The following is a 27,925-nucleotide window of genomic DNA, read 5'->3' on the forward strand; positions in this document are numbered from 1 at the left end:
CCTGGCCCGAAGACGGAAGGTATGCCGACGCGGATCCCACGAAAATGGTCAATGCGCACAAAATATCCACATCGACGCGGAAGTTCTCGACTCGAAGTGAAGTGAAGGCGACCAGCACATCGACGCATACCATACGGAGACCACATTCCGCCAGCCAAAGCAGCGCCATGGCTGATCAACAGCTACCGGATGGCTTGTGGCCACACCACACTCCTGCCCCGAAACTCCCCAAAATTCTAGCCCAGATTTCGAAATTTTTGGGCGATTTGGGCTACTCGAAGACGGTCGCCAGCCTCGACAAGGACGCAGCGAAGAATGGAGTCCCGAGGCCCAGCGAATCTAATGGGGCTGAATCACTCATGAACTACTACCAACCAACAACACCGCCGACCACGGGAGGAGCTACCGACGACTCCAGCGACTCGTCAAGCTCTGATTCCGAAAGTGGAAGCGGGAGCGAGGACGACTCCGAGCGAGACGCCACAGAAGGTGTGCTTGTGGATGTGGAGGCGGAAGAAACTAGTGATGACGACGCGGATGAGAAGAGCGATTCGGAAAGCAGCAGTGGCTCTAGCGACTCAGACAGCGACAGCTCCTCTGTCAGCGAACCCAAAGCTGGCTCAAAACGCAAGCGTGTGGCGACTCCACCTTCCTCCGACGACAGTTCATCTTCCAGCTCGAATGAGTCCACGAGCGACTCAGACGACGGTGATGCTCGACCCACCAAGAGGACGAAAGTCCACCCTGTTATCTCTTCATCAGACAGCGGTAGCGAGTCCTCGAGCAGCTCCGACAGCGAGTCTTCGAGCTCCGATTCCGACTCCGACTCCGAACCGGTATCATCATCTCCAAAGAAGGAGAAGAAGGTTAGGAAAGAACCAGTGATTAAAGAGGAGAAGCCAGATGCATCTGTCCGAAAGGCATTCGTAGCGATCAGCCGAAAAGAAGCGAAGAAGGACGGTAGCCAGTCGTCAGCAACACTCGATACTGAATCTGCCGGCGAGACACCAGGAGAGAGTGAGGAGAACTCCGGCATGCATCCAGACCGGCTCAAACGAATGCCCAAGCAGAAGACTGCTACCGCCATCGTTGACGGCAAGAAGAAGCAAGTGCCTTTCTCCCGCATCCCTACCGACCAATACGTGGACCCACGCTTCGCCAGCAATGAATACGTCTCCAACGACTACGCCGATCGAGCATACCAGGACTTGGTGGTCACAAAGGGCAAGGGCTTCACGAAGGAGAAGAACAAGAAGAAGAGAGGTAAGCACCATCCAACCGCTAGCGTCAGATCCCGGCGCTCAATTGGCGTACTGGTCTGGACCAAGAGTATAGCTGGGCTCTGTCTTCACCTCCAGTCGAGGATGATCACTCCATCCCAGACCGCTGGCAATGAATTTGATTTCAAAGATGATCTTGGGCATTTTGGTGCGGGATCTGGCTTCAATCCGATGTCTGGGAAACTCTCACTTAGCGACTGAGACTGACTTGTTCTGCAGGCGCGTACCGTGGTGGAGCCATCGACCTTACTCCGAAGGGCATCAAATTCGACGACTAGATTCCTGCATGGAGACCTGTAATGGGGTTGGAAGCGACGCAGATGCTGTACAGTTTTTCCTGAGCATCTAGATACCCAAAAGCAGCTTCGCGAAAGTTTTCCTTGATCGTAGCTCCGTAAAGACTCCGTATCCTGCCCGCTTGAGCCGCTGATTATTACGCTGACATGAAGTGAAGCGCAAAGACCGCAATATGACTGATGTTTGGCGCTCTGAATGAGGCGCAACAACTCGCACTCTATTTATTGCTACTTTCTTCAGGGCGCAGTGGAACATCGACAGCGCCACTTCCAAGTACAGGACGGAAACATGCCTGGCTTAGATGCTACATCGTCACAGGCATATTCGTCATTTGAGGTTCCTTTGAATCCACAACCGCTTCGCTGTCCTCGACCGCTCAAAATTGTCTGCATCGGCACCGGGCTTGCAGGCCTCACACTGGCCTACAAGTTCTGCGATGTCAAGAAGCAGTTCCGAGACCCCCTTGAGAAGACGATGAAGAACCGCTTTCAACATGATCCTGAGCTGGTCGAGAATTGTGCCAACTTACCAACCATAGTGTCGCCGCTTGACTCCTGGAGACTCATATCTTGAAACCTTGCAGGAATCCAACGCGCAGCTGATCATCGACTCGATCTCCCGAACCATCCCCATAAGCCTCTGCACGAAGAACGATATTGAGACAGACTACGACATCATAATAACGGCAACAGGCTACGTCAACAGTCGCGCACCTCCCTGGACCGTGACCGGGCGTCAGGGCGTTAAGCTTGCAGGTCGCTTCTCCGAACGTGCACATGGCTACCTCCCGACTACTTCTCAGCCGGCTTTGGACCAAACTTCACCATCGTCAATGGCCCTTCCCTCACAGCTCTGACCTTCTGCGCCGACTAAATCATCGGATGGTGCGAAAAGATCGCCAATGAAGACATTGATTCCATCTGCGTCTGAGACGACGATGTCGTGGAGGCGTACAACATCTACATTCAACAACTTCAGTGTCGCACGGCTTGGAACGGGGACTGCGCTCGCTGGTACAAATAGGCTGAGAGTGATGAATATAGAACGAGAATTCTGCAATCTATCCAGGCAATATGCTGCACTTCAAGGGCATGCTGGAGCAGATCAGGCCTCAAAACTTTGACATTGAGTACAGAAGCGCAAATCCGTTCGAATTCTTTGGGAATGAGTCGACGGAGCTGGATCTCGAGGAAGATGGAGATTTGGGTTGGTATTTGAAGGATACCTGGCATGCAGAGATAGTGCGTGAGGCCGGCAAGCAGAAATGCCATGATAGAGTGACTCTCGGGTGAGGTGAAGGCACTCGATTGCGCGAACAAGTGCTGCCTCCACATCACCTCCTCTTTCGAACACCACAGAGCCTCGAAGCTTTGCGATCACTTCTCTTTTTTGGCCGCCAAGAATCTTTTCACGAGCTCCTTATCCTCTGCTGTATTGGGTATCAAGATACCATGCCTGTCATATCTACCCTTCCTTGGCGCGATCATCACAGCTTCGGGCTCCTCCTTGCCAATCATCCGAGGAGTCGGTTTCGGTGGGCCGGCCCGAGCCACCTCGACTTCATCACCACCACTGCCATCATCGGATACCTCGCACCCTTCTTCTTCTTCCCTCCTGTGTCTTTTTAGTGCTCGTGCGGTGCATAGCGTGATAGAGTGTACATCGCAATACCACCTCTCTCCAAAGTTGGAGCAGAGAGGCTGAATCTCGCATTTCTGAGGCCCAGGCCGAATCGGAGTGTGAACCTCCACGCTTGGTATGGGATGACTTCTTGTAGGGTTCGCCATCTCGATGACTTCTGCTTTGGCTGAGTTCGCGTGGTGCTCACTTGGCTTGGCTGTCATTACTTGTGGCGGAGAGTACACGAGATCGTCTTCGATAACTTCCGAACATATGGCCGGCCTTGAACACTGAGCAGTCTCATCAACGGCCTCACTGACACGCGTCCCTGGAGAGTCGTTTTTGCTCTCGGTGTCCTTGAGTGGCCCCCCAACTCTGCCCTCAGCCGCTGAAGCTAGGTTGTCGCTGTATTCGCGCTGCAACTCCAAGGCCAATCTTTCTGCAACTCTTTGCTCGGTCTTAGCTTTGCCGTCCTGTCTCAGTCGCACGAGGAGCCTCATAAATCCCGCATATTGGTAGGTATCCCTCACGTAGGCCTTTTTGTGCTTGATACTGGGCATATATCTTCTGCGAAGCTTTGACTGGTATGTTTCCAACTGCTGCCGATCGTTTCCACAATCTGCTCTGTGGAGAGCATTACTTAGCATAGATCTTAGCTCTGCGTTGCCGAATGAGTTGACATGTGTCTGGGCCATGTTCACGGCTAGATCAGGGTCGCCACGGGATATCGCCTCGTTGATTGCGGCATCAACTTTGTGTTGGAGTGAGAGGTCATCCTGCCGTGGGGTACATTCACTTGTGGTGAAGTTGGCAGCCATGATCGACAACTGTGGGCACGAGTGTTATAATGCGCCATGGCTGCCAAACGTGCCGATGTGCACGCGTGAGACAAGCTGTTGAGGCTCCTGCGGACGAGGTCGGCATTGATCAAAGCTGGAAGCCTGTACCATGACCTTGATGAAGCTTCTAAAGCTGGAATACTTGCATCGGTCCAACTCGCTCGGGGGTGGAAGGAAACGATTATCTTCATGGAAAGACATACTGGCCGTTATCCCTTCATATCGTCATGTGTATCCTGATGCTCTCGGTCACCTCTCTGAACTGTCGAGAGTCTGTTGCGGGCACGAGTGTGCTCGTCCTGTGTTGGCATTTCTTTCTCACCCGAAAAATTCTCCGTCGACTAGCGTCTCCCATGGCTTTCCAGTATCCCATACTGTCTGCATCAGCTGCCTGGCTCGTCCGACATGCGCCATGCCCCATCCTTCAACAGCCTCCATTCGGTCCATAAACAGCATTCTCTGATCCTCTTGCAGAGCTTCGCAACCCGCAGTGAACATCGGGAACAGCAGACACGACTCGGCGGTGCTGCCTCGTCTGACTTTCTCGAGCGATTCAAGCACATTCTGGACTTGTTTTTGAACTTCTGGATCAGAAGATGGCAATGCAAGGACACGTCGCGAAAGATGTATTAGCCCAGCCCAGTGGTATGCTTCATTCGTGGCGTAAATTTCATCGGCGTCTTTGTCTTGGTTGTTCTCGGATTGAGGTTGATTCGTATCTGTGTGCATGCAACCACGAAAGACGGTGTTCGCACTCGCGTGCAAGCGTTTCTTGAGTTCTTCGGCCTGCTGCCTGACTTCTGCGGACGGCCGCCATCCAGCCTTCACCTGATTCGTGACTGGATCGATGCGCTGGTTATCGCAAGATGCTGACAATTCTGCGACTTGGGCCAGCAGCGCTATGCAGCGACCGGAAAAGCCGAAGAAGCAATCGATTTGGTAGATCTCCACATTATCGCGATTGACGAGCCATAGGCCGCCCCCGTCCTCGAGGTATGCTCCGAACAGCGGTTGCTCGTGACGATTAGACAGTGAGCCCAGTACGTCCTGTACAAATTAGCCGACGTGTTGCAGGGCAGTCCCTGAGGGGATCAAGAGAAGCAAGCCATGCGCCGCGAATCGGCTTCTGCGACTTACCATATATGCGAACCATCGAGACAAGAAGAAGATGGCCTTGTCTCGGGCGCCATCGGCTTGCTGTGCCAAGTGATGCAGTCCGCCCTTATCAACGATCATTTGCCGCGCGATCTGGAGGTGCTGCTGCCAAGGAATGCGAACGGAGAATGTGTTGGGCGTCACGATCTCCAAGGATGCTAGCATGATTGCGGTGGCCAGCGGAGCCAGGGAAGATGGATCAGTAGGGTCGGTCACGCCAGGCGAAGACGGTTCATTGAGGGATTGTCGCAGGGCTGGCAGTACATCCGCCATCCACCCTGCGATCCTGTTCGCCGGCTCGGCATGGTCGAGGAGTTTGGCTCGGTGGGATGCCGAGAAAGCGAGCAGGAGATGCAGTAGGTGAGGGTTCCGCATGGCCATTTGAGGGAGGACTCCACGGAATGGATTTTCTGTGCAATCGTGAGGGACCATGATGCGGCCGGTATGATTGATGAAATGGTGAAAGTAGAGAAGATTCATCGGATTGTTCACAAGCTCGGCCGGGAGAGGCTCGAGGGATTTGGGAATCCTGATGGCAACCGGCTGAGCATAGTAGCCTCCAGGCTCGAAAGCAATCTGTTTCGCATCGAACTCGCCACTGGAGGTGCTCACTTCCGACACAGCAGCGCTGGCACGACGCAGATCGGGAGACTTTGGCTGGACGACACTTTGATCATCGTTGAGAGGTATATCGAGATCGGGAAAGCCGTGGTCATAGCCATATGTGCGGTATACATGACTCTCGTTTCGATTGAACTTGGGCCGCTCATTCCCTTCGGAAGGGTCGGACAGAAGCGATTTGACCGACAGTCTACGAAGGTCAGGCGGATCCTGAACGTTCAAGGACGATGGCTGTGCAGGGTATGGTGAAGCGGAATTGATACTCGAGCCTGGAGTGGCGGGAGTGTTGACGATGCTACTGGTACTATGCGAAGTGAAGGTCGAGCCAGGTGAGTGTTCGGAGTGCAGGGGATACTGCGGCACCGCGAACACCGGACTATGTGCCGTCTTCAATCGCTTCGTCCGATGCTGAGGCGAGCACGGAAACTCGTCTGCGGGCGGAGCCGAGGCTGGTGAGGTATGTTCACGTTCGGGAGACGCGGGAGACTGATACGCGGTGGCGTAAGGGTAGTATGGGGCTTGATAGTCTTGCGAGAGAGGTCGCTGCTGCGCCAGCCCCAGGCGCGGATCGAGCACGGAGCCTCCATTCGCAGGTGTTGGCTCCGGCGTAGGGAAGGCTGCCGGATGGCTGCCAGGCGGCCTCTGAGACGCGGTGGCGATGGCGATGTGCTGGGAAGAGAAGATGTAGTCGTGGGGGTGGGGGAAGGCATCGCTCTTCGCGGGGCCCGGCGCAGGCCCGGCTGAGGTCGGAGTGGCGACGAAGGTGAAGGTTGCAGCTTCGGTCGGCGCGCCGTCCTTGTCCTTGTCTCGTCTGCTCCGACCGGCCCAGTTCAGCCTGATGCTGTAGTCGCACGTCTCTCCGCTCTTGGCACAGTTCGCGCAGACGGGCTTCTCTTCACCGCATTTGACTTTACGCGCTTTGCACGGCCAGCAGCCCGTACGACTGCGCTTCTTAGGCTCGGCTCCGGTCTTTCTTTTCGGTCGTGGCATGACTGCGAGCCTCGAGACACCCCGGCAAGCGCCAACGCCAGCGCTCCCAATCGCCTTTCACTTTTGCGCGCACCACACCGCACTGCACTGTCCTTCTTGTCGCAATGCTCCTCAAACCAGCGCACGAACACTTCAACCCTGGTCATCTGCACTTTCCGGCCATGTTCGTGAAGGCGGCGGCGGCGGCGGCGGCGGCGGCGAGAAGGTGGTGGCGGAGAGGAGGCTGTCGCAGTCTTGGGCTTGGGCGCATGGGTGGAAGGGAATGGGAAGATGGAGATGGGACGATGGTGTTCGCTCGCGCTTACGGCTGCGGCTGCGGCTGTCGCGAACAGTGTCGATGTCGGCGGCACCCGGGAGGGAAGGTGGCCTGGTAACGAGGCTGAGGTGGACTGCTCTCAGGTAGAATTAGTCACCCCGCCCCCGCCGTGTTCTTGGCGTTCTGCAAGACCACCGAAGCACTCCCCTTCCATCCAGCGTCGACGCCGACCACGACCACATCACGTCCAGGTATCGTCGCCAGCCTCGCCTTGTGTATTTCCACGCTCGGATGCGCAACGACACGTAGGGAGCAAGATCCACACAGAGGCATTGGCATTGGCATGGGCGCCGCGCCCTGCTCCGACCACGTGAGACTCACGTTGCCGCAAAGCATCGGTATCGGCGGCAGCAGGACAGATCTCGACTGACGTTTTGCTTGCTTCATTCATTCATTCATTCACTCCCTCACCCAAGCTTTCGTTATCCCTTCATGCCCCTCTCGTCTCCGGCACACGGCATGGCACAGCAACAGATCGCCCGGCACTTGCTCCAGCGCCATCCGCGACAAAGACTCCCGTCGCCTTCTCGAGGAGCCTCAGCACTTCTCCACGTGAGATCAACAGGCCCACGCCAAATATGGCCTGCTGGACTGACTCCCTCCTCTAGGTCTTGGGTCTGGCATCATACGCCTACTCATTCGCATACCTCGTCCTCAACCCGAACCCGGCGTAAGCTCCACTCGCACTCCACTCCCACCTGTCCACCTCAGCTTTCCTGCTGACGGCGCATCGAACAGCAATTACTCGTATGGCTGGCACATGCAGTATCTCACCATCATCGGCCTGTCCCTGGCTACAGCCACGTTTGTCTTCGGGCTCTTGGCCGATCTGACGCTCTCGCACCGCTTGTTCCAGATCAAGAATGCCTTGAGCGTAAGTAGTGCGCCTCTGGAGTGCTTGATCAGCCTTCTCTACTGGGGCCTAAGAGCGGTACGTGCAAGCGAAATCGGGCTGCATAGAGACAAATCAGGACTGAACAGTATGTCCAGATCGACCCGAAGCTCGTCCTGCCAGATTGGGCACCACGAATCGCTTGGTCAGCCGACATATCCTTCCACGCAGTCCCTTCAATCGCTCTTGTGATAGATTTGCTATTCTTCTCTCCGCCGTGGACCATAGCATTTCTTCCTGCTCTTGGCATCAGTCTGTCCATTGCTTTTGGATACTGGTTCTGGATCGAGCGATGCTATGCTTTCAACAACTTTTATCCATATCCCATATTTGAGATGTTGGACACGACGCAGAGAATTGGGTACGTATCGTTTCTCGCGCAGCATTGGATGCAATCGTTGACTTTACCCGAACAGCCTGTTCGCATTTTCGGCGCTGCTGATGACTACTGCCACCGCGGTTTTGGTTTGGCTATACGCAATGGTCAATGGTACGGGACTGGACGATGTGGTCCAAGGGAACCCGAAGAAGGCCAAGAGCGGGAATGTCAAAGGCGAATAGAAAGAGTGCGAACAGAAAGAGTGCGAATAGAAAGAGTTTGCGCAATCATAGAAATAGAGCGAAGTTCAAGGAACGACATGAGGTTCTCCGCAGCGTCAATACGCTCCACTCCTCAGGGCCCAAGAGCTTCCAGGTGCCATTTCCACCTCCCCGAAGCCACTTTGTATCTCTTTACCTGCGACCAAGCGAAGGTCTTCGATTCTGGCGCCTTTGCTTTCCAAAGCCCACAGACTGACACAAACTCGGTTGCTTCCACGATACTTCCAGATCCCTTCCGGCACAGGGAAGACCTTCTGGGGACCGATGTGGTTGATGTACCTGCCAAATTGCCAACCATTCACCCAGACTTGTGCCTGATACGCGACAGCGGTGGAGTTGCCGAAACTCAATGCGATCGGAATGGCATAACCCTGCGGCATACTCAAATCCACATCCGTGCAGTGAAATGCAACTCCGGCTTCCTTCAGCCCATCCTGTGGCTTGCCATCTGCCCACCGATCTAGTGGTGCACCCGGTAGATGAAATCCTTGCCGCTCAGCCCACAATCCACCTTCGTTCAATGGGCCGCGAGATTTATCGAGATAGTCTTCGCCGCCGTTGTTTCCGGTGATCTTCCAATTCACCACATCCTTCGTTCTTCCTGCAAGGTCATAGTCAAGTATTCCTCGTGGTGCCTTCATCTCAGAAGGATAGTCGATCCCCAAGTCCTGGTTCTCGGTATATCCCATCATTGCCATAAGAATTGTGATCACATACTCTTTGCCTTCTACCAATTTGGGAAGAGTGTACGTCTCGTTATACTCGCCGACACCGGCTGTTCCAGAATACGAGGCAATGAAAGTGGAGTTGAGGAACACCGAGTATGCAAACGCGGATCCTCCTTGAAGATGGACGAAGAATGTGCTCTCATTCCCATTCGAGGTGAAGTGGCCACGATAGAGAAAGTGCCCCGAATGGAAGCCATAATCGGCAGAATAGAGCGACGTGGGTGTCGTGAGATTGCGAATGGACGTGTTGTTTGTGTAGTTGAGGGAGGCAGAAGGCCAGAGCGCATCATCATAGGAAGGAGAAAGCTCGGGGAGGGAATTGGTGACCTTCCAATTGGCAGAGCTAAGATCCGGGAGGCTGTAGATCGGTTTGGAGAACGGAAGTATAGCTTTGACGACACCAGAGCGAGATTGATTGAAGGATACCGAGATGCCGTTCCATGTCAGAACTGTAAGAGGGTGAGGCGCGCCACCCAGGATTTCAATCGTGGTGTCTGAATCGACGTCACCAGTGAGGTGGAAAGCTGTGCCATGAATGGTATACGTCCGCACGAGGTAGGGTCCTTGGATGATCGGGCTTGTCAGTGCAGGCATCGGAGAAGAATCTACAACCCAGGATTTGTAGGCGCTCGCCCTGTCCAAGATGTACAGTGTGAGGTTGCAAGAATCAAGCTCGATGATTCTTCTGGCCGAGCTGCTGGGAAATTGCAGGACGATGGATCCATTTCTACTTTCAGAGAGAATGCCAGCGCCTTCTGTCACTCTTGTCTGCCCTCCGCCTATGAGTGCAAGCTCGTTCGTCTCTCCTGGTCCACCGTACACGACCAAGACTCGCCGATCTCCATATTGTTTCCAGGTGAAAATCTCTGCGGTGGAGTAGAGCAGGTTGATGCCTCCAACATCGTAGTCCGTGACATATATCTTGGAGTCTCGACCATGGAGTGAGAGTGATACGTGCTCTCCAAGCTGAGGTATCGTGACATTACCTTCCAAGCAATCAATCAGCATGTCAGCTGCAATGCACTCGCTTCATATCGTCTCACCTTTGGTTGTTGGCAGCTTGATCGTGAACCTTCCGGTAGTAAGAGAGTTGTACGCGGCATGCCTCACAACAAAGAAGCTTGTAGCATTTCCCACCAACGCGGTCACCGCAATCGTTTCATCCCCCGTGTAGGATCCGTTGGCGTTGTGATTGCTCTGAGGCGTGGCAGAAAGGTATGCCGGAGAAGCTTGCAGGAAGTTCGCCTGAAGTTTCAGTTCGCTGTACTTCTCTCGGTCAATAAGGCCGTCTTCAGATATCACAGCGCCATAATCGTAACTGGCGTAGCCTTCCGGAAAGCCGAGGTTGCCTAAAAGAGATCAGTCGCGCTCACTCGTCTTTACCGTCTCTACTTCGCACCCCAATTCGTCCCGCCGTATGCCATCTACGGATTGTCAGTGGGATTCTCGATGTGCGTGATGCTTTTCCTATTCTTACGTATGTATTGAAGATCGTGACTCCAAATCCGTAGTTGTTCTTATTAAACACTCGTTGGAATTCAGGACCGGTCAACTTGGAGCAGTTGATGAAGCCTGATCCGCCCCAGGGGTCGAAAGAGCCTTGTTTGTCGTCAGTATCGTGCATGGACGCATTGCAGGTTGTGCAGCACCTCCCTGGAACTCCACGAGGGAATAAGGCGTGCTCGGACTCTGCTTCTGGTGAAGATCGCCCCAGTCCGATGGCAGTCTGGCGTCCAGCCACTGATCTGGGTTGGCACAGTCGAAGCCTATAGGCTGTCAGACGACATGCTCTGGTAAGTATACCACACTGTACTCGCCAACAGGATACCCATCGTGGCCATATATATCGACCACTGCATTGAAGCGCTGTGGCGGGCCGGGTGCGAAGTATCCATACGGAGGCGAATCGTTGTTGATGAATGGGACCACAATGCCTGCGTTGCGATATTGGTGTTCAACATGGTTCCAGTACACGGGGTCTGGGAGTTCTGGATATGGCGAAAATTCGTTTTCGGGCTGAAGCAAGATCACCTGAGCGCGAAGTCAGAAGGAGCATATGCCGACCAGTGTCGTCCTGTGACCTACGGGACCTCCATTGGTGATCTGGTATCTTGCTATGGCTCGACCGATGTGAGAAAGGTAGTTGTCAGTGGCGTCGAGGTAGTTTTGATCTCTTGTTCTCAGTTTTCCAGGATTTCTCTGCAACCATCCCGGGAATCCTCCACCCGAGACTTCCGCATTGATACTTTGACGCCCATCAGCGCTTTTCCGGATCGAGTACCAGAAGGGATCTTACTATGGGCCCGGTCGAGCCAAAACGTACAGACCTGCCTTTTGAGCAGCCTCGAGAAATGGCTCCACAGCAAATGCACCCTCGGCCAGATAATGACCTGGTTTTCCCTCCACCAGTGCCCAATCCCAGTATGCCGAGACTGCATTGTAGCCCAGCGCCTTGATCTTCTGCAGGATGTCGAGCCAGAGGGAAGGAGAGGGCAAACGAAAAGGATGGAACTCTCCTGAGAAGAAGAGGACTCGTTGGCGATGAACGAAGAGGGAGTGCTATGCCAATCAGCGGGCGTCGCATCAGTCATCGGACGAGTATATGAGGGTCGCATACCTCGTCCCAGGTCACGATGTCTTGCAATGGCTCGCGCTTGTATGGGCGGATGACCTGATTCGGCTTGGCATGCAATGCGAGCACCGAAGGGAGACTCGCTGCGAGGCATAGCAACGAGATGCATGTGAGGGAACGGATGGCCATCTCTTCTCTTTCCTGTCGGAAGGCGCAGCGACAAATGGGAGATGGCAGTGGACTTACATTGGCCGCTTGCGCTTCCGGCCATGGGTCTCCGCTTTGCTCTCTCGAATATCCGTACGGCAGTTGAAAGCGCGGCTTAGCCTGAATGCGTGCGCGGTGTGGTTCTCATCAATGCGCACGCGCCGGAGAAGTCACGGTAGTCTACACGTGCCCACGTCACGTCGTGAGTCCGGTCGACTCCAACTCCCACGTCGGTGTGTGTGGTGCTGACCAACGCGGCTCCCTCTCATCGCCTGGCTGGGATGACCATGATTTCGACCGGCCCGTCAGCTTCTCGAATACTTGCGCGGAGCTTGCGCTCTTCACCAGGGAGGGAACGTGGTGGAAAGGGCTCTCCACAGCTGCATCGAACTTCGCGCCTTCCGGCTGCGAACGGGCATATTCTACTCCAGACGTGCTTCCACGGCCACCGTGCACAGCTGGAGATGCACGCTTCGGGATGTCCACATGGCCAAGGCTGTGCGAAGCTCTTCGGCCCGGGCGCGTCGGTCTCGGCGATCTCACGCAAGGAACCTTGTACCCGGATTGACGAAGGGAAGGAAGGATGGGCCAGCAGGAGTGTGATTTGCGCCCGCACTGCACGGCGAAACGCTGCGGAGGAGTGCAGCGGAGGAGTGCAGCGGAGGAGCAGGAGCAGGAGCAGGAGCAGGAGCAGGAGCAGGAGCAGGACATCGTCCTCTCTCGTGTGACCACATCGCAGACGCGGACATCGCAGACACGGCACAGCACAAGCGCGAAAGAGTTCCACGGCATCCTCGGGAACACGCTGCGCTGCGCTGGAAAGGGAAATGATTCGTGCTGCCACGAGGACTCCGCAAAAGACAAGACTAACATGATGATCGTGCGTGTCAAGCTCGACGCCACGTCGAAGCAAGCGCTTAGCACCAAAGCTTACTGAGAAGCGATGGCAAGGACGGCACGCGAGCCAGTCAGGCAGTGGCAGTGGCACGGGGTGGAGCACATGCATTGGAAGGCGCTTTGCCCATCTGCGACTGCCACTGGCCCTTGCGCTTGCATGCGTTCCTTCGACAAACATCCCCATCCCCATCCCCATCCCCATCCCCGCCGTGGCCGGCCATGTCGTGCACAGGCGCGCATTTTCAGCTCTGATCGCATGTCTTCGTAACATATCTTTCGCTGCCGTCTCGATCGCACCTTTCCGCCGCATCGACATGGCTTCCCATCCTCACTCATCCCACGACTCGCCTCAGCTCATGAACCAGCCTGGCCTCGATCACGCCGACGAGAAACTCGAGGCCGGCGAACACTCCTGCAAGGACGACACGGGCAGCAACGACAGATCGGAGCGCGTGGGGAAGGAGCATGAGCATGCCTCAGCGAATGGAGCCAAGCGGGACCAGCTCGGCGCACACGACAAGTACGAGTTGACCGAGGATGACTGCTACGAAGAGCTGGGCTTTTGCTATCCGAACGGGAAGAAGTGGTACATCCTCACCGTCATTTTCATCGTCCAGGTATCCATGAACTTCAACACGTCTCTGTACAGCAATGCCATTCCTGGCATTGCAGAGGAATTCGGCGTCAGTGCGCAGGCGGCGAGGTGCGGTGCCATGATCTTCCTGGTGACTTATGCATTCGGTTGCGAGCTGTGGGCCCCATGGTCGGAGGAATTCGGACGCTGGCCCATCCTCCAGCTTTCACTCTTCCTCGTCAACATCTGGCAGCTCCCAGTGGCCCTGGCAAACAACTTCGCCACCATCATGGTCGGACGAGCCCTGGGTGGTCTGTCATCCGCCGGTGGCTCCGTCACCCTGGGCATGATTGCCGACATGTGGGAGGCAGACACTCAGCAATATGCCGTCGCATACGTTGTGTTCTCGTCTGTGGGTGGCTCGATTTTGGGTCCAATTGTGGGTGGTTTCAGTGAGCAATATCTCAGCTGGAGGTGCGTCCCCGAATACCGCAATCACTGCGATTCCCGACGCTGACACCACCACAGATGGTCCATCTGGATCCAGCTCATATTCGGCGGGTTTGTCCAGATCCTGCACTTCTTGACCGTGCCGGAAACTCGCACCACCATCATGTTGAACCGAATAGCGAAGAAGCGCAGAAAGGCCAATCCGGAGGCCAACTGCTGGGGTCCCGATGAGCTCGTGCCGTTCAAGGATCGATTCTCCGCCAAGGAAGTGCTGATCACGTGGATTCGTCCCTTCAAGATGTTTTTGACCGAGCCAATCGTCCTGGTCTTGTCGCTTCTGTCAGGTTTCTCCGACGCCTTGATCTTCATGTTCATTCAGTCATTCGCACTGGTCTACGAGCAGTGGAATTTCGACGCGGTTCAGGTCGGCCTGTCCTTCATCTCGATCGGGGTGGGCTATGTCATTGCATGGGCCCTCTTCATTCCAGCCATCAGACGCAACATCAAGGAACGCGCGGCAAAACCGGACGACGAGCGCGCACAGTACGAATCTCGCCTGTGGTTCCTGCTCTACACTGCACCATGCCTGCCCATCGGATTGATTGGTTTCGCTTGGACGATTCAAGGCCCTCCGATTCACTGGATAGGATCGATGATTTTCGCGGCGGTCGTCGGTATTGCCAACTACTCCATCTACATGGCGACCATTGACTATATGATTTGTGCCTATGGTCCATACTCTGCGTCTGCAACTGGAGGGAACGGATGGTCTCGCGACTTTCTCGCCGGTATTCTCACCGTTCCCGCCACTCCCTTCTTCTCGAACATTGGGGCTAGCAGCGGCAACAATCTCGAGTATGCCTGCACCATTCTTTTCTGCATCTCCGCGATCCTTGTGGCTGCCGTGTATGTCATCTACTGGAAGGGTCCGACACTCCGTGCCCGCTCGCCCTTCGCGCAGCAGCTTGCCCAGGAAGCGAGGAACGCCAGCGTCGACGGAGGAAGGCGCCCAAGCGCGATTGCTTATGGTGGATCTCGCCGAGGCAGTAAGTCTGAATGTTCCATGGTGTGTTCTACAATAGCTAAGCATCCTCTAGGCTACGCAAGCCAATCTCGACGAGGTCCGGGACAGCGTTCATACTCCCAGCAGAACCGCTTCTTTGGAGAGAGCAGAATCACTCCGCGAGGAACTCCGAGAGGCACGCCATCAGCGAGTCGCGTGAATTCTGTGGCGAATCTCCACAAGGCGAAGACAACCGGTCATGCTGCGGTCTAGAAGTCCCCACTCCAGAGTATTCCGGAGCACCAAATCGAAGAGGATGATCTCATACATGGTTGATACAGCATGGCTATATGCATATCAAGGCTTTACGACATCAATGAATGCAACGTTTGATCTTCTGCAGATGTCCTCAGTTCGCAGTATCTTGAAATCGTGATCTGACTGCTTCGAGTGATGCAGCCGCTTGTTGCCTCACTTCCTCCACGACTTCAGCAGCTCGCTGTGCCTTGGTCACCAGCCCAACTCCAGTGCCCGCCCAAGTCGCCGCCCTCCCGCTCGTACCATCCGCCGCGTAGCCGGCACTTTCGCCGAGAGCGGCATCAGCATGTCGTTGCCGAATTTCGTCAATGTGCACGCCTTCTGCTTTATCTCGATAACTGGCTGTCCTGCAAGCAACAGTAAGTCAGCACGTCCATTTTTCTCGAGGAAGGAGATCCACGTACCGGATGCTTCTTCCATCGTAATCACCAGGCCATTGATTTGGTCCTCTCAATTCATCGAAAACCTTGTCTCTGACCGTACTCTGTCCACCATCCTTGGCGTGAATGATAGCTTCACGATACTGCGGATGCACTCTGGTCTCTGGCGCACTCAGGAACCTCGTGCCCATCACCACGCCCTCAGCACCCAACACGAGTGCGGCAGCGACCGCTCTGCCATCTGCAATACGCTCACTTTTCCCTCGAGTCCTTCGGCCTTCAAGGCATCGATGGTCTCCGGCACCAGCGAAATGATTCCTGCTCCCTTCTCAAATCCATGCCCGCCTGCATCGATGCCTTGCAGACACAGGACATCAGGTTTCGCATCTTTCGCAACTCGAACTGCGCCTCCCACCGAGCCAATCTGGATCCAAAGTTGACTGGAGGGAAGTCTTTCCCTGATCGATTTCGCCCATGCAGAATAGTCCGATAGGTTGTGAGATGCGAAGATCCAGACGACAGCAGGCCGATATCTCTCTAGAATGGGCATGGTGTCCTCTTGTGACATGAGGAAGGACAAGATTCCCACGCCGATGGGAAGGAGGCCATTGCTCGTGCGGCCGAGAGCAGACTCTGCTTGTGACAGCTGCTTCGACAGATCTCCATAGTCAGGCACTCCGCCGATTTGGCCGAGTCCGCCAGCTTTGGTGACTGCGATTGCTAGGTCTGCAGTAGCTATGCCGCCCATCTGGATCACGGTCTTGGTCAGTGAAACGCACGCTTTGCCAAGTGATGAATCCCAGTGCTTACGGGAGCATTGATGATTAATGGACTTTTGGTCCATGATAATGTGTCCTTCAATTCCATTGCAATCCCGTAAGTTACCATACTGAAAGTGGAAGCAGAAGAGCACGGAAGCTCTGAATTGTAGAACGCGGGCTACCTAGGTCGGGGTTCCCTGCGGGCAAGCTTAGAATAGTGAGCTGAGCTGAGCTAGATCGCTGACGTGACAGATCAGCGTGCCAAGATATGGCTGGCGGAGCGAGGGCTACCTCGGTACGTCGTCTTTCAGCTGGGTGTAGCGTTGGCATGCGTGTTCACACATCCATGACCGGAAAGATACAGTGCTAATGCCTCATCCATCACTTCAGTACCCTCCAGTATTGAGCTCAAACATCCTGCACTCGAAGTCAGGGTCAGGGCAGGGCAGGTACCGAGGCTGCTTTGCGTCCTCTTCGATGTTCCCTTGCAACTTTCTTCAGCATGATCGCGCATCAGGAACAAGTCCCTGTCACTTCTCACAATCTGGGCAATGAGTGGACCTCTCCGTCGCCACGTTCATTCCCCGTGAATAGGTGTGGGCGTCGAGGCGAGTCCACTGTTTGCTGTAGTCGTGAGTGAGAAGATAGCACGCACGATGGCCATCAATACGAGCAGGTAAAGCCTGAGCGAGCCTCCTACATGTCGGCTCCTGAGAACGACGAAGGCTCGGTCTCGGACAAAATCGATCCGGATGCATCTTCATCTTAAGACCATGCATCCCTGAGGTTGTGCAGATTTTGTTCGCTTGGCAGTCAGAGATTTCACACTTCTCCGTGTGGATGTGACGAATGAGAGCTTCGAGAGCTCACGTCTCCAAGGGTTGAGACATGTTCGATGTGCTCGAAGCGGGCCAGATCCAGTTCCAGATTGCCACTCGGATGACGCGCACTTCTACGACGAGAAGCCATCGAGTCGGAATATCTGTGCGATTGAGACGGATGGGTAATGTCGGTGCTGATTCTGTGGAGATGCACGAAGTCTTGGACGTTCATGTCCCGGTCAGTCTTGCCATCGGTGGTGACAAAGCCGATTGAAGCCTTGCGCATGTCTTGCTGGGGTGCCGGTTGGGCCGAAGAGCTGCCCACGAACTTGACCAGCTTGGAAAGGATGGCGAATTCGAGTTTGAGCTTGATGGAATAGATGACGCCCTTCAGCAGTGTCTCCAGGATGTACAAGGAAGCGCATTCGAGCCCCAGCAAGGCAAGATCCATGAGAATGATGACGACGTTGATGAAAATGAGTTGTTTCATCGTCTTGCGGGTTCCCGGCTGCAGCGAGGTGCGGAGGAGGGTGACGGTCTCGACGATGTAGATGGAGGAGAGGGTGACCTCTTGCAAGAAAAAGCCGATCATCTGAATTTTCTCCATGATGTTATAGCCGGTCTCGAAGACATGGGTATGGACGGAGCCATTTGCGCCGAAGGTGAGGACCGTCGTCGGAATGTGCAGGCAGACGGCATCGATGACAATCATGCACTTGGTCCAGAACAGGATGCGCTCGCCTTTCTTGCCGGTGACAATGAGGTGGAGTCGAGACCAGAGCACGACTGCTTGACCGGTAATCATCGGATACCAGCCCACGGTCAGCAAGACGACGGCCAGCCACTGCGCGCTTCCCGTCGTGATGTTCATGAACTTGAGCAGGAAGCCCAGCGAGTAGGGGATGATGGCCACGCCGGAGACCAGCAGTGACCAGAAGTAGAGTCCGTGGAAATGCGTGAACGACAGGAACACCATGATCACGAGCCTGTCGAGTCAGCGCGATGCTGCTGCGTGTGGTCATCGCACGACCGCGACTTACTCGCACGCGTTGTACATGGCGAGGGCGCAAAAGAAGACGATGAAGTAGCGGAGCGTGTCGTCATTGCCATCGTAGCCGCCGGTGATGCCCGCCCCGGGCGACGTCCACGACGCCGAGGCCGATGAGTTGAAAGCCATGCCGCGCACCTTCGTTCTCCCTTCTCCCAGAGCCGGTGTGGTATGGGAATCATGTCGCGACCACCGCGCCGGCAGAAGCTCAGCTCAGCTCAGCGCAGTAGAATCCCGGCTCGCCTCGCCCCCGGCCCTCCGCACAGACCTCGGGAGGATCGGGATCGGCAGCAAACACGAGCCGGACACGTGCGGAGTCGATCGGGATGCCGATCTCGTCCACTCGGAGCTGCACCTTCCTTCCTGACGTCGTCGTTTCGGGTGTCTGTATTCTGGCAACGCTTGGCAGCGCACGTACCTCCGGAAGTACGCGAGTCCCACAAAATGACGCAAAACCCACGTTATAGCAACATATTGCTAGGAACCGGGTAAGATGCTAGCAACGCTAGCAACGCTAGCAATACCTCGCCGTCGCTAGCAACGGCGATAGATAAAGCCAAAGTGTTAGTAAGCTATTAATAGTATAGCAAAATAGAGGTATTATTATCGCGCTCTTGCCTTAATTAGCTGTCTATCTACCTCGCTATCGCTACTATCGCACTCGCTCTACCTACTCTTCTAGGACCTCCTCGTTTAGTGCCTATTATAGTAGTATCTCGTATCGCTCTATAGCGCCTGTCTATAGATTATAGTATAGCTTAAACTGCCTATTTTACTATTATATATCTGCGTTTAGCGGCAGTCGGATTAGTATGTTTTATAGAAGGTTCTCGGTCTAACTAAGGTCGCTATCGGCGGCGGTAGTTAAATAGCGTAAACAGCTCGGCGTAGCAGGTACGAAGGGCATAGAAGGTAGCATTTCCGCTAGGTAGCGACTTAGTAAGTAGTCGCTCTCGCTATTGCCGCTATACTATATTATTGCCGCCGGCGGTAGATTAGAAGTCGTTTAATACGCGCGTAGTATATTAAGTCGGAAAGAAGGGTTGTAACGAGAACGATAGCAGCAGCGGCGCCTGTTAACTAAGCCGTATCTTACTAATATAAGTCGCGTCTTCTAGATTAGCTATTGTGCTAAGGACCTAGTTATCGATATCGTCGTCGTCGTCGTCGTCGTTATTAATAAAGATATCGCGAGTCTAGTTAATTTGATATTAGAAGTCGTTGTCTAACTTCACCTTCTCGAGCTACTAGTCTATTAATAGTTAGTAGATCGCCTCGCTAACAACCTTCGAATAGTGCTTATAGAGATACTAAATGTAGTCGTTGTAGTCCTTCTTTAAGAGGTTGTCTATTAACTAAGCGGCCCTCGCTAGGCGGTAGAAGTCTTCCTTAAAGTTGTCGATAATGTAATAAAGAAGAATATAGTAATTGCGCTCTAATACACCGTTGCTAGCAGCTCCTTCTAGTTCTGCCGTAGCTAGGTCGTCGACTAGCATACAATTACTGTTAAACTACTCCTCGTAGACCGTCGAGGTGTTATTTAAGCCTTGTCTACTGTCTATTGCCTTCTAGCGGTCTATATACTCGTCTACCTGCTTCCGAGACAACTAGTTATCCTTAAACTCGCTATTAAACAGTATATAGCAGTAAGGCTAGTACTAACTAAGGAAGAATAGGCAGGGGCACTTAGAAGGTGTCTCTTCGTTAAGGGCAGGTTTAAAACGAGACTAGGCAATAGTACCTCGCTCGTACCGTAAACGTGCAATCTTATACTGCTTACTAATCTTTATCTATAGATAGTATAGCAATTCTTAAAGCCTCGAGTATCTAAGGAAGCGGAAAAGTAGCAATTATAGCATAGAAGCTTTAGCAACGTCGGCTTTGTTATACTAGTAGTCGTTAATATCTAGAGAGTATGTAAGGGCACCTACGAGTAACTAGTTGTAGATTGTCGTCTCGTTGCCTCGCTTGAAATAGGCATAATAGCCTTTAATATAGCTAGTAGTACGCGTCTACGAGGAAAGTCAGCTCTAACCGTAGTACGCGATTAGGAAGAAACAGCTATATTTACCTATAAAACGCGTAGATTGCCCCGTCGAGCGTATACGCACTAGAGCTCGGCGTACTCAATAGTCTACTCTCGTTTAAAGTAGGCGGCTAATGGATCCTGCTAACTACCTAGTAGCGAGGCTTCTATAAGCTATATATATTAAAGAGCCTCGTTATAGTCTTCTGCAAAATACAGCGTACCAAATAGAGCCTATTATATCTTCTTATACCTACGCTTAATACTAAACTTCTTTCTAATAGTCTCGACAACGTATCGCTAGCATAGATAGACTATAACTTTATTGTTAAAAGCGAGCCGGAAGGCAGCCTGTTCGCTTATAGAGTTATTAACAATCGTCTATCTAAGGTGCTAGCTACTAGGCTTCTTATAATCGGCCTACGAAGACAAGTGCTAGAAGCTAGTTGCAAGAACAATAGTATACTAGCTCTCGATAAGTATATAAGCGATAGGGTATTAGAAGTTGTTCTCGTCTCGTACGAACAGGTTAACGAGGAAGAAGCTAGCATTATTAGTGTCGTAGATAGCGTCTTACGATAAGAACTCGCTATACCTCTTAAGTAGCTCAATGCCCTTCTTAGTAGTATATATAATGCCCTATTTAAGGCCTTTAGACGTCTGTACCTAGAAGACCTAGCAATAATAACTACGCTTAATCGTACGCTCTCTCGCCTCTTTAATTTGCCGTAGAATAGCGCTTTTACCGGGGACAATATAGCGCTTATCTCGATTGTAGTACGGTAAGCTTCTTGCTAGGTTATACAACGTCTAATACTAAATAGCGTAGCTACTAATGTTGCTATAGTTATCCTTTAAAAAGTCTCTCGTACGACTAACCCGTAGTAATCTATCTAGCTTCTCTTAACCTATCTCTTTTAGGTATGCGTTAGTCCGCCGAGCGTCGCTATGCTGCAAGGTATAGGTATGTTTTTGTCGATAATCGGTACGCTAGACAAGAACCTTCGTAGGCTTACTATCGATAGTATCGTAGTACCGTAATACAACAAGATTGAGCCTATAAGGCTCGAAGGGCGTATGTTCTAACTTCTAGCTTTAGGCGACTAGAAATAGTATCCTCGACCTTCTTCTTCTTTGCTTCCGCCGCTTCTGTCCGCTTAGCCTTAATATACTTGTAATAGGACCTAGAAACGATACTGCTATTGCGGTCTACTTTAGGGACTGTTATACGAGTATAGCTATACATATTAGACATCAGTTTAATAGCAACAATCTATTTAGCATAGGACAGCGGTATATCCTTATCGATAAGGAAGAGCCTATCGCGAAGGACGCTAAGATTGCTAAGCGCATCGCTATTGCCGTTAGGTATAGCGACAACCGGTAGATCCTCCATTGTAGCGATAATAGAGGTAACGAGGTAGTAGTGATTTTGAAATTCCCAAAATTATAACGCGAATGCATACGAATTTCATAGTCTTAGCGGGGCATACAAAACGTTATTTAATTGTAGATTCTACGGAATGCGCTACCCGAGAATTAGCGCGTTGCTAGAATACAGAGTGGTCTATATATTAGCAACTCGCGCTAATTGGCTCGACCTACTTTTACCCTAGTCCTACCCCCTACTTCGAGTTGCTAGCAACTCCCCTAATAAATTTAGTTGAAATGTGCTTCAAATTTAAAAGGGCTTTAGGAATTTAGTAATTTCAACCAAGGTCGCTAGCGATAACTGAATAAAGCCAAAGTTAACGTGTAGTATAGCCGGTGCGCTGAATTCGAGGTGTATCTACTTGCTCTTGCCCTTATTGTCTATTGCCGCTATATCTACCGCTACTATGTCTACTACCGCTACCGCTACTAAAGGTCCTGCTATTAAACACTCGTTGCCGTTCTTCTAATAGAAATCGGCGGTCTCTAATAAAGGTGGAAGCTTCCTCGTAACTAAGTTGTAATATATCGATTAGCGTGTATTATCGCAGGTCTAATAGCTACGGTATAGGTGTATTAGCGGCGGCTATAGAGTAACGAAGACCGCTCGGTATAGCAGGCGCATATAGAAGTCGCTGTTAGTAAAGGACGTAGCGCATAACGTCTATTGAACTGCCGTCGTTTAAAGAAGGTATGCTATATTAGAAGGTGCCGTCGCCTGCGGCGTACGTATTATAAAGTACCGAGTTAGTAACCTATATAGGTTCAAATTGCGACGAGGAAGGCGGCTAGAAGGACGGCGGAGGAGGTTAGTAACTGTATCTATACTAATTAGTATAAAGGTTAGTCGCCGTATACTCTAGCGCGCGTTAAGTGCCCTCGCCTAGCGCGAATAGGTCCCTTACCTACCGCGGCTATTGTATTTAATAAGGTTGTTGTCGCGGGTGCTATCGCTAGTAGTAGTAGATTAATAGTAAGGCGCCGACGCCTATTTCGACCTACGCCTATTAGATAGCAAACAACGTGCTATTGTCGTATCGCTATTAATATTGCTAGAGCTATTGTAATAGCTCTGCCGCCGCCGACAGTCGCATATATTCGGCCTGATACTATATAGCAATATTAGTCCGATAGGCGTGTAACAAGTTAGCTAGAATTCTGAATAACCGCCTCCGCCTGCTTTGCCTTCTAATAATAGTCGTATGTAATATTCTCAAGTATACTACGCAATAGAAGATAGCGGTCCTTTGTAATAGTGCGAAGAGTGTCGACCTTACCGTCCTTATCTTCTTCTAGTAGATTCTCGTTAATAAGCTATTCTAAGTGTGTCTTAGTAGAATTAATATCGCCGTTAAAGCCCTTAGGGTCGAAGAAACGGTCTATATAGCAATCTACCTGTTTAGCACTTATTCTATTGCCTTTAATCTCTTAATCGTACTAGATATGCCGACACGGTTAGTAATACTGCTTCTAGAAGTAATACTAGCATATATTAGGGATGTAGTTGTCGATCTGTAGTTAATATCTTAACCAGTTTAGAAGGCTGTTGTCTGTACGCTTTTAAGCTAATTGATATTGCTTAGCAATAAGGCTTTATAGACAGTATAGCAATTCGTTAAACCGCTTATAGTCACCCTAAAGGCGACTAAACAGGTAGAGCATATTGTCCTTAGTAGAGGCCTTTATTGCGTTATTGTGCCACTTCTTATCGATGTCTAACGAGTATATAAGGCAACCGGAGAGTAAGAAGTTGGCTTTAATAGTCGTAATGCGGCATGCCGCTCTTGAAATCCGAGTAGTAGCCTTCGACTAGCGAAGTTGTGCGTATCTAAGCAAGAACGGTTAGCAACGATCGGTTAGAAGAGGACAGAGGGTAGCTATTATATAGTACTTACGCGTATAAGTAGGGGGTTGTTCCTCCGCTCGCAGGTAGTCTATATCTAGGCGTGCTCAACTAACCATTCTCGTATTATATAATTATATAGGTTGTCGTTCTTGCCGCGAGGCAAGGCATTAAAAGCAGCCTGTATTCCAACCTCTACCTCCTGCTTAGACTCTGCGTATAGCATAACCTATACTAGCTTCTTATAGACCTTCCGATAGGGGCCTTTAAGTAGAAACTTGCGGCGAATAGTCTGTAATAAGTGCCGTATACAAAGATAGGTATACGCCTATAGAAAGATGTCTTTAATAGCCTATTGTTTAGATGCTAAGTTATTACTAATAGACTATTGTAATTGCTAGCCGCTAGGCTCGCTATAACGACCCTAAGAAGACAGGTGTCTAAGTGCCTGTACGTAGACAACACTATGCTTGCTTTCTAGTAAAGCGTGTACTATAGGCCGCTATTTAACATTGTTATCGTATACTAAGATATTAAACAACTTCTAATCGAGCTAGTTAACTTCGTATATGTCGTCTAGCAGTATCAATTTGCTATACTTTATTAGTAGCTAAATGCCCTCTTCCGAAGCCTATACAAAGCCCCTTCTAATACTATCTTTAGTGTAGATACTAAACTCCTTAAAGTATAGGTTGTTATCGTTTGTAGTCTTCGTAATTCCCTTTAATTGAAGCTCTATATTGCCTCTCTCTTCTAGAGTTACAAAGCGCTTATTACGGTTGTAATAAGGCGACTATTTAGCGGCATTGTATATAGCAGTAATATCGAGATAAGATACGCCGAGATTGTTACTATATTGCTCCTATAAGGCGTCGAAGGTTCTTCTAGCTTATAGCGAGTAATCGATTTGCTTCTTAACCTTATCTCTAATATACTAGCATACCTTGCGGCTATTAAGGTAGTCGAGTATATATATATACTCCGTTATAGCAGTATAGCGACGAATACTAACTCTTCTAGTAGCGTTATTGTTATAGTATTCAACCTTAGTAACGAAGCCTATTCTATACTCCTTCTTAAGCGGTTTAAATATACGCCTATCCTTAACACCTACTGCTTCCTTATTTAGCTTATTAAGGCGCTGCTTTTCTATATAATAGAAGTAGGACTTCTTATAGTATAGCCCTGTCTCTGTATTAGGCGTTGTTATAGACAGCTTCTTAATAGATTTCTAAGTATATTAATTGCTATATAGTCTCTATATCAATTTCTAACCCTTAGTGTCTGTTTTAATGTCTTCTATAAGGTTAAACACTCGTTGTCGAAGCCGCTAAAGGGTACCGACATCGTTAGGCGTAGATAGGTCTATTGTATAGTATAGTAGTTATTAGAAGAGGTTATATAGAAAGGAATTTAGGATTAGCGGAGATTGTGGGAATGCTAAGAGTACGATTTGTATTAGGTTTAGCGGGGCTTAGTATAGTTGGAGTTGCTAGCAACTCTATATGCCCCGTGCTACCCCTGCAGTTGCTAATATACATAGTACCGAATACAGACACCTGTCGTTTCTTCATGTGCGTGCATCTGCTACAGCATATATAGCATCCCTTTGAAAACTGGACGGACAAGATCGTTTATACAGTGTCCCCTGCATAGCCAGGGTGTGCAGATAGCGCTACACCTTAGATAGCATAGTAAATGGTCGCTTATAGGGTACGCTTTTAGGATAGTGTGTGTCCACTCTTCCGCCTCTTGTTCTACCGCCGTATTCGGCCTGTTTCTGAGTCGCTAGCAGTCCGATTAACTTTAAGGCTCGAAGCCTATTACAACCTAATCCGGCTCTTTTATATAATAGCTTCTTCTTAGTATTCTAATACCGCTATATTCGATGAAGACGACAGACACTAGTCCGATATAGACGACGATGCGGTATACGACGTAGGTGCGCTTAGAGTAGAGCCGGAAGAGGAAATTAATAGTATTGAGTCGCAAGAGATAGTCGCTAGTTGTAAGCAGATTAGGCTAGTCTATAGTGCGGAATACGAGCCTAAAGGCGACGACAATAAGCCGCTTGTTGCTAGCGATATTATTAACGGTATAGTTGCTAAAGGCACTACGCTCGCGGATATTAGTAGCCTAGCGCAGGCTCCTAATTAGTCGAAGGTAATAGAAGGTGTAAAATACGCACCTTTGTATAGCGTTAAGTGCTAACCGGAGGTGCGGTTGCTACTAAATAAGCGCTTCTTCGAGGGTATGGACTGTCGTAGCAAGGCCTTCGAGAGGCTAACTTCCGAAGACTGCTAGAATATGCTATAGAGGTATTTCCAGCAGTTATAGCCTGCAGAGGTATATAAGAAGTTAGCCTTCTATACAAACGAGTATACGAGGGATCCGAAGTTCAAGAAGATAAACAATAGCGGCGTTATTGAGGTCGTTGTATTTAGTGCGAAGTGGACGAAGACGTACCCGTACGAGATGGCGATCTTCGTAGGAATTATTATCTATATGTCCGCTATCCAAATAGACGACAAATCCGACTTCTAGCGATCTGATGGTTATTGGCCTTCGTATACTATTACTAAGAACATATCCGAGAAGAGATTCAGGCAGTTGAAGGCGTGTCTGCAGTATAGCGAGCCCGTCGAGTCGAGCAAGGGCAATCCGCCGTAGTTATAGGTTCAGTAGTTAGCTAACAAGCTAAGGAGTCAAATCTCGAAGGTCTATATACCTAGTACTAACGTCAGCCTCGATAAAGTCCTCGTACGATTTACTAGACGCTCTTCATATATTATAATGATAAAGGGGAAGCCCTGTCCTGTCGGCTACTATGTATTAGCGCTTTGTTGTGCTAGATTCATCGTTTCTTGGTTATTCTCGAGCCTAACTAAGAAGTAGGGATTTGAGAAGGCAATACTACCTATTAGCTTCGAAGGACCGGTTCTTGTCTACGAAGAGCTCTTAGATGTCTAGGAAAAGCAACGCAATCAGCGCAGCCGCCGCGCTGTTAAACCTAATAGCTAGAATAGTAGAAAGCGGCGTAGAAAGGCGACGAATATTAATGTAGGTAAAGCAGTCGATACTTCGCCGAGCCTTTATAAGCACGCCAACCTTTACGCGAAGCCGCTAGCGGATACAACCGGACCAGTTATAGCTCAGTCTATAAACCTTAAATCTCAATTGTCGAGGCTTTATAGAGCGGTACTATCTCTACTATTATAACTGCCCTTCTAACGACGATTCTACTATGTTTACTTAGACAATCTATTTAATAATATACCCCTGTTTGCTATCCTGAGATGGTATAGCATTACTGCTACTAGTACGGTACGTACTAGCTTAAAGAGTTGGCTATAGGCAGGCGTGTCGTTCTCTACGCCTTTAGGGAAGACTATTAAGCTATACCGGAAGTCGACGCGGTTTCCCTTTAATACACTACTTTACAAGGCAATTTACAATGTCGCGGCGCCTCTATAGTAGGATAGAAATCTCGTTCAAATGCTAACGACTAAACACTAGCCTATAGACCGAGTATCGAGAGAACGCCGCAAACCGAGGGATACTAACGCCTACATTCGCAACTACGTACGTCTACACTAGACTAAAGGCAAAGAGGCAAAGAACATACCTAAATACGCGGCGTACTATAACGATTACATAGGCGGCGTAGACATATATAACTAGCTCAGGTACTATTATAGTACTTAGTATAAGGCCTTCAAGCCGTAGCACCCGCTATTCTATTTCCTCCTCGACGTAGCCGTAATCAATTCCTTCCTCCTTTGCCGCAATACAGCTATAGATAATAAGGTAAGAGATCCAACCCTTACTCGACAACGAGACTTCCGTATAAGACTTGCTTAGAACCTGGTTTAAGAAGGTATAGCAGTGCTAGGTCCTATTCGAGATACTGAGTTTAAAGCGGCTCTCGAATTGAGGTCTACTTTGCTACGTAATAAGGGCCGCTTTGTAGGCGGCTATACGTACGTTAATTATAATACAGGCTTACCGAAGCTACGGCGCTACTAGTTCAAAAAGGACGACAATCTACTAGACAACGTACCTCGTCTTGACTATAGCTACAAACACGTAAAGAAACGGACGCTTATAACCTGCAAGAGGTGCTAGTTATGCCGCCTCACTCGTACGGCTTAGCGCCTCAATTAGTAGCCTCTTAAGAACGGTAGATCTCGAGCGCTTAACGCTACTAAGACCTGCCTTAATTGCGGACCTAAATACAACCTTTGCAAGCTCTGTTT

General features: G+C 50.8%; 9 protein-coding genes across 9 annotated transcripts; 4 read left to right on the plus strand and 5 right to left on the minus strand.

The window, feature by feature from the left end:
* The first annotated feature begins 147 nt into the window (after positions 1-147).
* On the plus strand, positions 148-1,668 carry MYCFIDRAFT_86906 (uncharacterized protein). The gene is made up of 2 exons (XM_007931217.1): positions 148-1,263; positions 1,500-1,668. Exons 1-2 carry the CDS (start codon positions 168-170, stop codon positions 1,556-1,558), a joined length of 1,155 nt encoding a protein of 384 aa, XP_007929408.1. The 5' UTR covers positions 148-167; the 3' UTR covers positions 1,559-1,668.
* A 964-nt stretch (positions 1,669-2,632) lies between these two features.
* On the plus strand, positions 2,633-2,794 carry MYCFIDRAFT_9072 (uncharacterized protein; the record flags this gene model as incomplete). Its single annotated transcript, XM_007930542.1, has 1 exon — positions 2,633-2,794. A coding segment is annotated over one exon (162 nt), but the record flags the coding sequence as incomplete, so codon positions are not given.
* Positions 2,795-2,953: 159 nt separating this feature from the next.
* On the minus strand, positions 2,954-4,015 carry MYCFIDRAFT_198701 (uncharacterized protein; the record flags this gene model as incomplete). Its single annotated transcript, XM_007931218.1, has 1 exon — positions 2,954-4,015. The coding sequence occupies one exon, from the start codon at positions 4,013-4,015 to the stop codon at positions 2,954-2,956; it is 1,062 nt and encodes a 353-aa protein (XP_007929409.1).
* A 339-nt stretch (positions 4,016-4,354) lies between these two features.
* Positions 4,355-6,802, minus strand: MYCFIDRAFT_107302 (Serine/threonine protein kinase; the record flags this gene model as incomplete). Its single annotated transcript, XM_007931219.2, has 3 exons — positions 4,355-5,083; positions 5,174-5,930; positions 5,982-6,802. 3 exons carry the CDS (start codon positions 6,800-6,802, stop codon positions 4,355-4,357), a joined length of 2,307 nt encoding a protein of 768 aa, XP_007929410.1.
* A 731-nt stretch (positions 6,803-7,533) lies between these two features.
* Positions 7,534-8,666, plus strand: MYCFIDRAFT_212071 (uncharacterized protein). Its single transcript, XM_007931220.1, has 5 exons — positions 7,534-7,670; positions 7,727-7,788; positions 7,857-8,049; positions 8,109-8,371; positions 8,427-8,666. Exons 1-5 carry the CDS (start codon positions 7,551-7,553, stop codon positions 8,569-8,571), a joined length of 783 nt encoding a protein of 260 aa, XP_007929411.1. The 5' UTR covers positions 7,534-7,550; the 3' UTR covers positions 8,572-8,666.
* Positions 8,667-12,203, minus strand: MYCFIDRAFT_204603 (glycoside hydrolase family 35 protein; the record flags this gene model as incomplete). Its single annotated transcript, XM_007931221.1, has 9 exons — positions 11,956-12,203; positions 11,635-11,897; positions 11,424-11,583; positions 11,156-11,369; positions 10,988-11,104; positions 10,816-10,937; positions 10,738-10,762; positions 10,382-10,687; positions 8,667-10,324 (listed from the first exon to the last, which is right to left on the minus strand). Exons 1-9 carry the CDS (start codon positions 12,097-12,099, stop codon positions 8,667-8,669), a joined length of 3,009 nt encoding a protein of 1,002 aa, XP_007929412.1. The 5' UTR covers positions 12,100-12,203.
* A 1,003-nt stretch (positions 12,204-13,206) lies between these two features.
* On the plus strand, positions 13,207-15,503 carry MYCFIDRAFT_50007 (uncharacterized protein). Its single transcript, XM_007930652.1, has 3 exons — positions 13,207-14,062; positions 14,117-15,084; positions 15,136-15,503. The coding sequence occupies exons 1-3, from the start codon at positions 13,329-13,331 to the stop codon at positions 15,312-15,314; spliced, it is 1,881 nt and encodes a 626-aa protein (XP_007928843.1). The 5' UTR covers positions 13,207-13,328; the 3' UTR covers positions 15,315-15,503.
* On the minus strand, positions 15,451-16,606 carry MYCFIDRAFT_189995 (uncharacterized protein; the record flags this gene model as incomplete). Its single annotated transcript, XM_007931222.1, has 4 exons — positions 15,451-15,706; positions 15,764-15,990; positions 16,044-16,487; positions 16,550-16,606. The coding sequence occupies 4 exons, from the start codon at positions 16,604-16,606 to the stop codon at positions 15,451-15,453; spliced, it is 984 nt and encodes a 327-aa protein (XP_007929413.1).
* A 983-nt stretch (positions 16,607-17,589) lies between these two features.
* On the minus strand, positions 17,590-18,462 carry MYCFIDRAFT_14397 (uncharacterized protein; the record flags this gene model as incomplete). Its single annotated transcript, XM_007930544.1, has 2 exons — positions 17,590-18,307; positions 18,362-18,462. Coding segments are annotated over 2 exons (819 nt in total), but the record flags the coding sequence as incomplete, so codon positions are not given.
* Between the last annotated feature and the right edge of the window lie 9,463 nt (positions 18,463-27,925).

This window comes from Pseudocercospora fijiensis (genome assembly GCF_000340215.1).
Source record: "Pseudocercospora fijiensis CIRAD86 unplaced genomic scaffold MYCFIscaffold_7, whole genome shotgun sequence".
In the NCBI taxonomy this organism is placed as follows: Eukaryota; Fungi; Ascomycota; class Dothideomycetes; order Mycosphaerellales; family Mycosphaerellaceae; genus Pseudocercospora; species Pseudocercospora fijiensis.